The sequence below is a fragment of the Ipomoea nil genome, unplaced genomic scaffold, assembly GCF_001879475.1.
Source record: "Ipomoea nil cultivar Tokyo-kokei standard unplaced genomic scaffold, Asagao_1.1 scaffold0418, whole genome shotgun sequence".
NCBI lineage: Eukaryota > Viridiplantae > Streptophyta > Magnoliopsida > Solanales > Convolvulaceae > Ipomoea > Ipomoea nil.
The window spans coordinates 340,001-351,435 of NW_017616846.1; the positions used below are offsets into that span (position 1 = coordinate 340,001).

An 11,435-nucleotide genomic window follows, 5' to 3' on the forward strand; every position below is an offset into this window, starting at 1 on the left:
TACAACCTAACCAAGCTTTTGTGCTGCTGGGTATGGTGTAACTATTATTGGTTCTGCTTAAAGTGTTCTAATTATCTGACCTGTTATGTGTTTTGCAGTTTCATAAAAAATGGCAGATGCTGAGGATATTCAGCCCCTTGTCTGTGACAATGGAACGGGAATGGTGAAGGTTAGTCTGATTGTTAATATTCATGTGTCTATAGCCATAAAGGTATCATGCATTTCAGTCTGGCTGACTACATGTTTGTTATACAGGCTGGGTTTGCTGGTGATGATGCTCCAAGAGCAGTGTTTCCCAGTATTGTTGGTCGTCCTAGGCACACTGGTGTTATGGTTGGGATGGGACAGAAGGATGCCTATGTGGGTGATGAAGCCCAGTCTAAGCGAGGTATCTTGACCTTGAAATACCCCATTGAGCATGGTATTGTCAGCAACTGGGATGACATGGAAAAGATTTGGCATCACACATTCTACAATGAGCTTCGTGTTGCTCCTGAGGAGCACCCTGTCCTTCTCACTGAGGCACCCCTCAACCCCAAAGCTAACAGGGAGAAGATGACCCAAATCATGTTTGAGACTTTTAATGTTCCTGCTATGTATGTTGCTATTCAGGCTGTGCTCTCTCTCTATGCCAGTGGTCGTACAACTGGTTCGTATGATTAGTCACTGTCTTCTGAAATTCTTTTTGTAATAGCAAGACATGCATTCTGAAACTTATTCAATAAAATGTTGGCAGGTATTGTGCTGGATTCTGGTGATGGTGTTAGTCACACAGTACCAATTTATGAAGGTTATGCTCTTCCTCACGCCATCCTTAGGTTGGACCTTGCTGGCCGTGATCTCACTGATTCTCTAATGAAGATTCTCACTGAAAGAGGTTACATGTTCACCACTACTGCTGAGCGGGAAATTGTTCGCGACATGAAGGAAAAGCTTGCATATGTGGCCCTTGACTACGAGCAAGAGCTTGAAACAGCAAGGAGCAGCTCCAATATTGAGAAGAACTATGAGTTGCCTGATGGACAGGTAATTACAATTGGAGCTGAGAGATTCCGTTGCCCAGAAGTCCTATTCCAGCCATCTATGATTGGAATGGAAGCTGCGGGTATTCATGAGACTACCTACAACTCCATCATGAAGTGTGATGTAGATATTAGGAAGGACCTCTATGGTAACATTGTGCTCAGTGGTGGTTCTACCATGTTTCCTGGTATTGCCGATCGTATGAGCAAGGAAATCACTGCTCTGGCACCCAGCAGCATGAAGATTAAGGTTGTCGCCCCACCAGAAAGGAAATACAGTGTTTGGATTGGAGGATCTATCCTTGCATCCCTCAGCACTTTCCAACAGGTAAAGCCATTGCCATTGTCCAGTCGTGATTCTCTTGTCTTCCTTCATCGCATTAAATCTTTAGACTTTGATCTTTACATGTGATCCTTTGTTGCCTACTCAGATGTGGATTTCAAAGAGCGAGTACGAGGAGTCTGGTCCATCCATTGTCCACAGGAAGTGCTTCTAAGGCACAACTACTTGGTGAGTGTCCTTTGTCTTTCCCACTCTTTTGGTATGACGTTCCAAATGATCCTAAACTTTCACTGACAAGGAGAAGTTGTGAGGTCAGGTTTCAAGAGGAGGGCATATTTTATATCAATTCGTTTGGTTCACATTGTTGTCATATTCAATGGATCCTAGCATCATTTGTGCTTCAATGTGTTGTTTCTTAGGTGTTTGTAGTTGGGGAGTGATTGTGAGGATTTCTTTCTTTTTTTGCTTCCTAAAGTTTTACTATATTCTATGGCTTTTGATTCTCGGACAAGCTTATGTTAATATTTTATTGTAAGAGAAGAAAAAAAAAAACATTATGTTAGTGTCAGTTTGCTGAAATTATATATGATCAGATTGAAGGTTTTCAAATTACCTGTGGGTAAGGTTTTTGTATTTTCAGCTAGGGTGTGTTTGGCAACTCCTAACAACAATATTGATCACAATCCAGATTTAAAGAAAAATTCTGAAGACCAACTAGTCATGTTGGTAAACATGCAAAAATTTGAAAATATGGATGCGAATTGTCTCATTAGGCATTGGCACAGGGGTATCAAAACGATAGTCCATTACTCCATTATTATTATTATTACTACTCCGTATTAAAGACTTGAGAGAAATGATATTTAAAGAATAAAAGCTTCAATTGCATGGATTGCTTTGGTTGGAAAAAAGAATTTTTTTAAAAAAAAAAAAAAAAAACTTAACATGTTGAAATTAATGAAAAGTGATAACTGGCATAAAGCCATTTAAAAATTTTGAAGTATAGTGATTAGATTTTGCATAACATGTTTTAACCTGCTTTGAATCAGGTTATTAGAATTCAAAACTCAATCTTTGATGGAAGAAGGTCATTTTTCATGAATTATGTCACAATGGTAAACTCAATCTTTGAATTATAAATTTGATCTATTTAGTCCATGAATTGTTTGTATGGTGGCTATTTTAGTCACTTACCTCAAGGATCTGTTAAAATTCAATGTTGATATGTTGTAAGTATTCCCTCACCACAAAAATGTCGAAGGAAAATATTTTATTTCTACAAAGCTGGATTCTCCAATACTTATCAAACCGAAATGGTATCCATGGATTCATCATTCAACTTCCTTTACTTCTCCATTTTACTTATTCTCTTACCTTTAGATTTTTAATACATAATTTTCTAGCCAATCCAGCATTGGCCAACACGACAACTCCTAACATGAATCCGATCATTCAAAAACATCATTCTTTCATCTTCATCCATTTTCGTGTACTGAACAACAATGGAGACATTTCATCAACCTCTCGCGTAGGAGATGTTAAGAATGTATGTATCACTCAGAGATATTTCTCTTATATTGTTAAATATTGCGCATTTTGTTTTTTTTTTTTTTTGTGTGGACTCCTATATTTAAATTCTTGAACTGCGCCTATACATGCTTCCTTGTCGTATTGATTTCGAGTATTCTAAGATTTTTTTTTATGGTGAGATCAAAATTATATGTCATGAAATTAAGGATGAAACACAGAGAATAGTCAAATGTTGAAGTAGTTAGGAAATCAATTGTGGATATCATGATAGATAGTGATGAGCCTCTACATGATGGCATTGAAAAAGTCTACAATGAGATGTGAAAATGGTGGAAGTTGACTTCTTTTCTCCACAATGTCCAACTTTTTAGCTGCACTTTGAATCATGATATTTGAATATATTTTGATATAGTTGAATTTGCCTTTACATTAACATTATATTTTAACTAATACTTGAGATGAATGATTAAAATTATTTACTATGTGAATAATTCAGGAATTAAATGTGACCACTCTAACAATTAAAAGATGAGTTTATCATTATAGCATAATTAAATAACTAAAAGAAGTTAGAACCATTGTCCATTCACGTCTGGACAATGGTTTTACCTGTTGGAAAGTGCTGAGGGATGCAAGGATAAATCCTCCAATCCAAACACTGTATTTCCTTTTTGGTAGGCGACAATCTTAATTGGACCGACTAGCTCAATGGGAACTGAGATTGGTATAAATATGATACGAGCAAGTGTTTCTTACTATTAGGATTTGCTCAAGAGACATCTGGGTTGAAAAAAAAAATTAAAACAAAAAGGGATAAGAGTCAAATAGACCCTCAAAGTATAACAAAAAGAGTAATTAGACCCTCAATCTATAAAAAGCTCCAATTAAGCCATTTTAACTTGTTAAATTAGTGCAATTCACCCATTTTACCTGTAACTTTCAAGTTAATGCTGACATAAGCAGCTACGTGGCAGCCATGTGGAATTTTAATTTTATTTTTATATCTACCTGTAAAGCTATAATGTTTATTATTATTATTATTATTATTATTATTATTATTTAATATATTATTATTATTATTATTATTATTATTATTATTATTATTATTATTATTATTAAAACTAAAACTAAATAAGTAAAATAAAACCCTAAACTAATACAGTAATCCCTAATCCTAATTTCACAAATTCTGTACGTCGACTTGGTTATCTTTCTCCCTAATCCCAATTCTTCCTTTTCCCCTAATCCGAACAGTGAGTCGCAAAATGGAAGACGTACAATGTGTGAAATTAGGATTATGGATTACTGAATTAGTTTAGTGTTTTATTTTACTTATTTAGCTTTAGTTTTAATAATAATAATAATAATAATAATAATAATAATAATAATAATAATAATAAACATTATAGCTTTACAATTAGGTTTTTTTAAAAAATAAAAATTCACATGACTGTCCTGTGGCTGCTTATGTCAGCATTAACCTGAAGGTTACAGGTAAAATGAGTGAATTGTACTAATTTGACAAACTGAAAGGTTCAATTGAAATTTTTTATAGATTAAGGGGTCGTTTGGTTCACGGAATGTCAGATTACCTTAGGGAATGTTAGATTGCTGGGAATGTTGGATTACTGGGAATGTTAGATTCTTGTGTTTGGTTAAAATTGGTGTATGTAATATAATCTTGTTTGGTTTAGGATTATCTTGTATACACACTATAATATCCTTAACATATTTTCATATATTTTAATAAATTTTAAAATTAAAATAAATAAATAAGATAACGGTATCATATATAATTACATGATTTTAAAATATTAACTAAAATCTTGAACTTGAGAAACAAAATTATTTTATATGCTAATATAACATAATATATATATATATATATATATATATATATATATATATATATATATATATATAAAATAAACTAACATAACTAAGGTTATCTTACATTACCTAAGATTTTGAAGGGAATCACATTCCCTTCAAAATCCTATGTGGAGGGAATGTGACATTCCTTGGGAATGTCAGATTCCCTAAGATAATATGAACCAAACACTGGTATGTGAGCTTTGGAATGTCACATTCCCTTGGTTATGTTATATAACCTGAACCAAACGCCCCCTAAGGGTCTAATTGCTCGTTTGATTATACTTTGAGGGCTTATTTGACCCTTATCCCAAACAAAAAACAACCATTTTTCTTTCCAGAATTAGATTTACACCCTCTGAATTATTTATTTATTTATTTTTTAAATCTTACCAAAATCACGTGTAAATTTGCAATTCCCCCAATCCCCTTCCGTTTAGGATTTAGGAAAGGTGATAGTCTTAGGTTATAAGGCGACAGTTCTGTCATTGTTACCCCTTACCCGATTTAATTTCCGATAGGGTTTAAAAACATCCTCTGTAAAACCTCCCAAATCGAAATCGAATTCAACCTAGGGTTTCCATTCCTCTCCGTCAGCCATGGCTCGTAACGAGGAGAAAGCGCAGTCGATGCTCAATCGGTTCATCGCCATGAAGGAGGATGAGAAGAAGAAGCCGAAGGATCGCCGCCCCTACCTGGCGTCGGAGTGTAGAGACCTTGCCGACGCGGACAAGTGGCGGCAGCAAATCATGCGGGAGATTGGCCGGAAAGTTGCGGAGATCCAGAACGAGGGTCTCGGCGAACATCGACTTCGTGACCTCAACGACGAGATTAATAAGCTCATACGTGAGAAGGGCCATTGGGAAAGACGGATAGTTGAGCTCGGCGGGCCGAATCACGCCAAGTATTCCGCAAAAATGACGGATTTGGAAGGCAATATTGTGGATGTTCCCAATCCAGGTGGCCGTGGCCCGGGGTACAGATACTTCGGCGCCGCCAAGAAGTTGCCTGGAGTTCGAGAGTTGTTTGAGAAGCCTCCCGAGCTGCGGAAAAGGAGAACGAGGTATAGTAGATTATTAACTATGCCTGATGGATTGTGACTTTTTTTGCTTATCTCCTTGTGCCTGTTTTACTACCCAGATAAGTGCTACATTATTACTTTTGGTGCAATGAAGTAGCTTTAGAACTAGTATTAGAGGTTAACTTTGTTTAGCAAACTCTGATTTCCTCTTGCAAGATATTAAGTTGCATTTCTCATCGTGTTCCTCTGTGTTCTTGTATTAGTACTTCATTTGTTTAGGTCAAGTATTATCCTAATTCGAACCCCCTCTCGTATGGAAAAACCAATGGGCATCACTTTGCCGCTTAATTGGGCCGGTTGGGCCGGCTGGTGCAAACGGGGATTAGTCTGAGTATGGTACGGGCTTAAAGGTGCCTCCTTTAGGGTCCGCTCAGGACACCTCGTGGTTTGACCTAAAAAGAAAGTATTATCCTAGTTTCTAGCTTGAAGTAATCTGGAGTAGGAGCAGCTATGGAACAAAGCCACGGTTTGTTTGTGTATATGTGGGTTTGGCTCACGTGCTTTGTGTGCTGGTATTTTGTTTATCATATATGGATTGAGCTTGTGCTTAATGACCTATGTGCTGAATGGTTTAGGTAACAGGAAAAATTGGTATGGTATTATGACTTAGTGGACTGGCCTGAGGTCTAGAAGTACCCTCTTGAAATAATTAGTAGTTAGTACTCTCTGAATTAATTGTCAACATCATTGTGCTAGGTGATTGCAATATCAATACAGTGATGCAAATATAAGAGTTAAGCTTTTCATTATATCACTGGATTTGATTTATCCTGTTTCACATGTTTTATTTTCTAGTTCCATGTTAAGAGGATAGGTATCTCCTGTGTATACCTATGTGGATATGTTTGTGAAAACATTTGATTATTCTCACTAGGCTTTTATGCTGACATGCTACTTGGTTGACTTTTGTAGGTATGATATATACAAGAGGATTGATGCAAGTTACTACGGTTGTAGAGATGATGAAGACGGTATATTGGAGAAGTTGGAAGGGGCAGCTGAGAAGAGGATGAGGACTGCTGCACTAAAAGAGTGGATGGAGATGGAGGAGATAAAGAAAGAAGCAAAGAAGGCAGTGAAGAGCGGGGAGGTGGTAGAGGTGGGTTTGGGATCAAAGATATTGTTCGAGGAAGAAGAGGATGTGGTGGAGGAGGAGAGGAGGGAGCAAGAGAAGGAAAAGGAAAAGGAATTTGTGGTGCATGTTCCACTGCCGGATCAGAAGGAGATTGAAAGAATGGTGTTAGAGAAGAAGAAGATGGATCTCTTGAGTAAATACGCCAGCGAAGATTTGGTTGAGGAGCAGACTGAAGCAAAGGCCATGCTTAACATTCAGAGATAAATGATTGATGCACTTTAGGCTTGGTTAATGCTTAAAATTCAGCAACAGATGATGAATTTTTGTCTTTTAACTAACATTTCCTGATTGTGCATCTTGCAGCCTCTCCATTGTAAATCAAAGATTTCCCTGTGTCCCCCCTAGAGAGAGTATTCTCTTTTATGTTGTACGTCGAAGGGCTCTTCTGTTAAATTAAATTTAATTATGCACTTTCTTGATCGCTCCATGCATTGATACATGTACTAGTGAATGTGAATGACAGGCCACATGGCACCAGTTTTTAAAGAAATTCTTGGTTGGATCATTTGTTGGTAAAAATGTGTGTATACATAACATTCAGTGTGTAACTGTGATTGAGAGAAACTTTACAAGTGAATAATGAATCAGGTTGTTTCCTCTTCTGATCTCTCCAAAATAAAGGTGTTGCCTTTGTCATCTCTCCCAATTCTCAAAGTATCATCCAAGTATCTAAAATCTGCAAATGAAGGAACAACCAGCTTTTGCTCTCTCTCTATCCTCTCCATATCGAAACTCAACACACACAAAAAAAAAAAGGATACGTGATCTCGAGCCAGCCATCTGGATTGAAGATGCCAAGAAGGAGATCATAGTTCTTCCGGAACACATTCATCAACTGTCTCAATGTTGTAAAGTGAGTTTCTCCTCATAAAACACATTTTGGATCATGATTCTTGAAGTATGATTTATGCATACCTTATCTGGCGTGATTGTCGAGCTATTGTAACTTATATCAACTCTCTGTTCTTGAAAAAAGTGAGAAAAGAGTGTAAAACTCGTGGTTCTTTGTCGGGTAGAGTCGCAAAAAAGAGAGAAGAAAAGAGCAAAGGCTTAACTGAGTTAGAGGCAATGTTGAAGGATGCTTCAATCCTCAGCTGTCCACTCAAGAAGTTAAGTCCTCTGGCACTGAACTCTATCACATTAACTGCTTTCCCCTCCATTTGCCATCACAAAATTGTGTAATTCAGTAACTATGAAAATACTTAACTCAAGCTGCATTTTACCCTACACTTCTAGCTTTGAGGTCAAGACTGATTTTAAGCAGAAATTAGGGTTTGCATATGTTTCTTCAACTTTGAATTTGTTGAGGGAAATACCAATCCAAGTGTAGGTGAGTGTGAAGGATTGTTGAGGCATACATACCTCAGCAACATCAATATTCTGGAAGAAATCTCCCAGACTGATCAAATCTCTCAATCCCAACTTTGTTCTTCTTGGCCCCAGTATAGTGATGGTACTGTAAACCAGTTTCCAGCTTCCTGCTACCTGCCAAATTTCAAGCAACATAACAAACCTTCACAAATGGATCAATCTAACCCGAAAGCTTAGGACCGTTAGTAAGCAGACTATTAATTAATGCAATCTTAAAGCGTCCTAGGCTGGCCCTTCCCTAATCAATGGTCAAACAAAATTCGGATGAGTCTCGTAGGGACACTAAATAGTAAATACCGAATACTATACTTAAAAAAGAAAGATAGACCAATCTTGATTTGTAACAAATCCAGTTGGCCAGACAGTTAGCTCAGTAAACACAAAGTTCCACATTCGACTCCCCTTGGATGCCCCCTATGGACATTCTAAGGACCTAGACTTACAAGGCTGGCGGACTTCACCCAGAGTGCATTTTCAAGCAGACTTTACGACATAGACTTAAAGGGGGTGCGCTTCACCCAAAGGGCATTTTCGAGTAGCGATAAAGGTGCGGACTTTATCGTAAAAATCAAAGAAAGAAACAATTAGAGCACCTTGTCCAGACAAAGAGTTGGTTCAGGAGTTGGGTTCTGCGATTCAAGCAGCATCACCAGTTGTTCAATTCTGTTTTTCTTCTCACTGGGCACTCCAAATATGCCTCTATTCATCCCTACAAACCAACACATCTTATCTATATATCTCACATCAGAATGCAGAAAAATCAAGGTAGCCAATTCAAACCTCGAAACGCATCAAAAAGGTCGTCTTTAATCTGGGAAACTGTGGCGAAATCCCCAACACTCTGCTGGGCAGACTTGATTGAAGAAATGGCAACTCTCTGCTGCCCAAATCTTGAGCTCTTCTTCTTGGTTGTGCAATGAGTGGGGGAGAATAATGGGGTGTGAGCTCTCATGGTGTCTGCGGCAGTGTTGGGTAATGGAGGGTAGACGTGGGAGATAGGGATTGGAGGAGGTTTCAAGAGCTTTGAAGCCATTAACACTAACAAGAGATAAGCTGTAGGTGTGAGGTTTGAGCTATGGGGGATGTGGTGACTTGGTAGAAGACAAAGCCTCTTATCTTGTTAGGTATATTCTCTTTTACAATTATGTTTAAACTTTAAATAGACTATCCACCATGCAGAATGCTCCCCACCCTACAAAATTAATTACTATGTAGTAATTTTTGTATGATGATTAATTTTTCTTCTTTTATTTCAAATTTTAACCTATTAAAAATTCTTTTATATTAAGGAGTGATAAGAATGTAATAATTTTGTTCTGAAATAGATGATTAAATGGGTGAAATATAATTCTCATACTATAAAATTATAAATTTAATTATTATCAATAATTTTTTGGTCGAATACTTAATCTGTCTCGTGTAATTTTTTTAGTATGATTTATAGTAAATAAATTATTAGAAATTAGATAATGAGGGTGGGTTTTTAAGTAAAACTAAAATCCCATCCAATTCTTTAAGCGGAAATGGGCATTGGGTTTGGTGATGGGATAAGGTTATTGGGGTTGTCAAAGTTGTGATTTCATGTGGGCATAGTTTAATAGTAAGTAGATTGCAGTTAATGGGCTACCATTTATGCCAATACCCAAAATGCCAAAACCATAGTGGGCTATAATGCTCAAAATATTGGTATTCGGTTTTCGGATGCCCATGTTAGGTATTATCGATTGTTATACCATAATTGAACCATGGTCCATCTCTTTTTTTTTTTTTTACAAAGGAAGGAGATACCCACATATACTATCTACACCTTCACCAAGGCTCAAACCTAAGACATCCCACATAAGGGGCCAATCGGATACCAGTGAACTACAAGCCACTTGGTTGTATATTTTTAGTATTAAAATTATAAATTTTTAGAATATAAATTATGTTTTTAGTATCTGTTCATATACATTTTTTTAATCTATTGAAACACAAAGAGTCAACACCCCATAGAAGTTTGAACTTGTAATTAACCTCTCATTTAGAAAAGTCACAGTTATACCGTTTGATCGTAAAGTCTTTTTGACAATAATAATAGAATTAGTTTCGCTTTTGGTCCCACGACTTTTGATGTTCTATCACTTTTGGTGCACAACTTTAAAATTTTTTAATTTTGGTGCCTAACTTTGTTATTTTTATCAGTTTTGGTTCTTTCGGCCAAATTGACAGCGAAATGTTGCTGGATTTTATATTGTTAGGGGTAAAATTGTCATCCCAAGGAAACATTTTCAATATCTAAACAAAATCACTGTAAAATCATATCTATAGGTGTTTGATGATGAGAATAATGGCGAAGACGGGCAGAAACCAGACAGATCTATGGAATTTATAGTTTCGACCATTGACAAACTCTTCTTTTCCTCTTAATATGATTTTTCTTTTGTTTAAATATTGAAGATCTTTCCATGGGATGACAATTTTACCCCTAAAATATAAAATCTGGAAATATTTTACCGTCAATTTGGCTAGAAGGATCAAAACTGATAAAAATAACAAAGTTAGGCACCAAAATTGAAAAAATTTAAAGTTGTGCACCAAAAATGATACGAACTCAAAAGTCGTGGGATCAAAAGTGAAATTAATTCATAATAATATATAACTTCACTTTCAATTTTGGCAAGTCTTTGGGTAGCTTATATACATTCGACCTCTCAAAATTGTATCAACAAAAAGTATATAATTCATAACTATTCAAAAGTACTAAATTTCATAATGGGATGAATGGAAATGAAATCACAGCCACCTTTTTTTAGGCTTTGGGAAATGTATTTTGTAATTTTTATAATCAATCGATAATATATCTATATATAAAATAGTTTTCTATAAATTATATCAGTTACTGAAAAACCAAATGTCATAACCCATCTAAAATATTTTACTAGGTTGGACAAGATATTTTAATGATGGGCTAAACTCTAAATAACACACACATATTATTGGTAATGGTTATTCACTGTGATTTTTTTAATGGTTTTTGGAGCAATAGAAAACTAGAAGTTTGGTTTTTAACAAATGTATAGAGTGATTTTTAGTTAGTTTTTTTCTCCAGCAATTTTTGTTTTTGTTTTTCTTTTTTGTTTTGTTTTGTTTTTTTTTTTT

General features: G+C 36.0%; 3 protein-coding genes across 4 annotated transcripts in view; 2 read left to right on the top strand and 1 right to left on the bottom strand.

Annotated features, from left to right (window-relative positions):
• The window catches only part of LOC109172723 (actin-7), a 2,694-nt gene extending 777 nt beyond the window's left edge, over positions 1-1,917 (top strand). The window contains exons 2-5 of the mRNA XM_019321957.1: positions 99-169; positions 256-649; positions 737-1,350; positions 1,454-1,917. Coding sequence (XP_019177502.1) covers positions 110-169; positions 256-649; positions 737-1,350; positions 1,454-1,519 — 1,134 coding nt within the window. The 5' untranslated portion in view covers positions 99-109 and the 3' untranslated portion in view covers positions 1,520-1,917. The remainder of the gene's footprint in view (positions 1-98; positions 170-255; positions 650-736; positions 1,351-1,453) is intronic.
• A 3,250-nt stretch (positions 1,918-5,167) lies between these two features.
• Positions 5,168-7,404, top strand: LOC109172738 (pre-mRNA-splicing factor ISY1 homolog). Its single transcript, XM_019321981.1, has 2 exons — positions 5,168-5,770; positions 6,701-7,404. Exons 1-2 carry the CDS (start codon positions 5,307-5,309, stop codon positions 7,125-7,127), a joined length of 891 nt encoding a protein of 296 aa, XP_019177526.1. The 5' UTR covers positions 5,168-5,306; the 3' UTR covers positions 7,128-7,404.
• Positions 7,402-9,428, bottom strand: LOC109172739 (probable plastid-lipid-associated protein 7, chloroplastic). Of its 2 annotated transcripts, none has more exons than XM_019321983.1 (7): positions 9,075-9,428; positions 8,888-9,003; positions 8,286-8,408; positions 7,979-8,077; positions 7,839-7,883; positions 7,685-7,758; positions 7,402-7,599 (listed from the first exon to the last, which is right to left on the bottom strand). In XM_019321983.1, the coding sequence occupies exons 1-7, from the start codon at positions 9,325-9,327 to the stop codon at positions 7,593-7,595; spliced, it is 717 nt and encodes a 238-aa protein (XP_019177528.1). In that variant the 5' UTR covers positions 9,328-9,428; the 3' UTR covers positions 7,402-7,592. The 2 variants fall into 2 exon arrangements, with proteins under 2 accessions (XP_019177528.1, XP_019177527.1); XM_019321982.1 differs by having other exon boundaries at positions 7,402-7,592; positions 9,075-9,427.
• Between the last annotated feature and the right edge of the window lie 2,007 nt (positions 9,429-11,435).

Excerpts from the sequence above, each read along its gene's own strand:
- LOC109172739 (XM_019321982.1), bottom strand. The coding sequence starts at position 9,327 with ATGGCTTCAAAGCTCTTGAAACCTCCTCCAATCCCTATCTCCCACGTC. Across the intron at positions 7,884-7,978 it reads TCAACATTGCCTCTAACTCA|AGAGTTGATATAAGTTACAA; the intron begins GTTAAGCCTTTG and ends TTTCAAGAACAG. Across the intron at positions 7,759-7,838 it reads CGACAATCACGCCAGATAAG|TTGATGAATGTGTTCCGGAA; the intron begins GTATGCATAAAT and ends ACATTGAGACAG.
- LOC109172738 (XM_019321981.1), top strand. The coding sequence starts at position 5,307 with ATGGCTCGTAACGAGGAGAAAGCGCAGTCGATGCTCAATCGGTTCATC. Across the intron at positions 5,771-6,700 it reads CTGCGGAAAAGGAGAACGAG|GTATGATATATACAAGAGGA; the intron begins GTATAGTAGATT and ends TGACTTTTGTAG.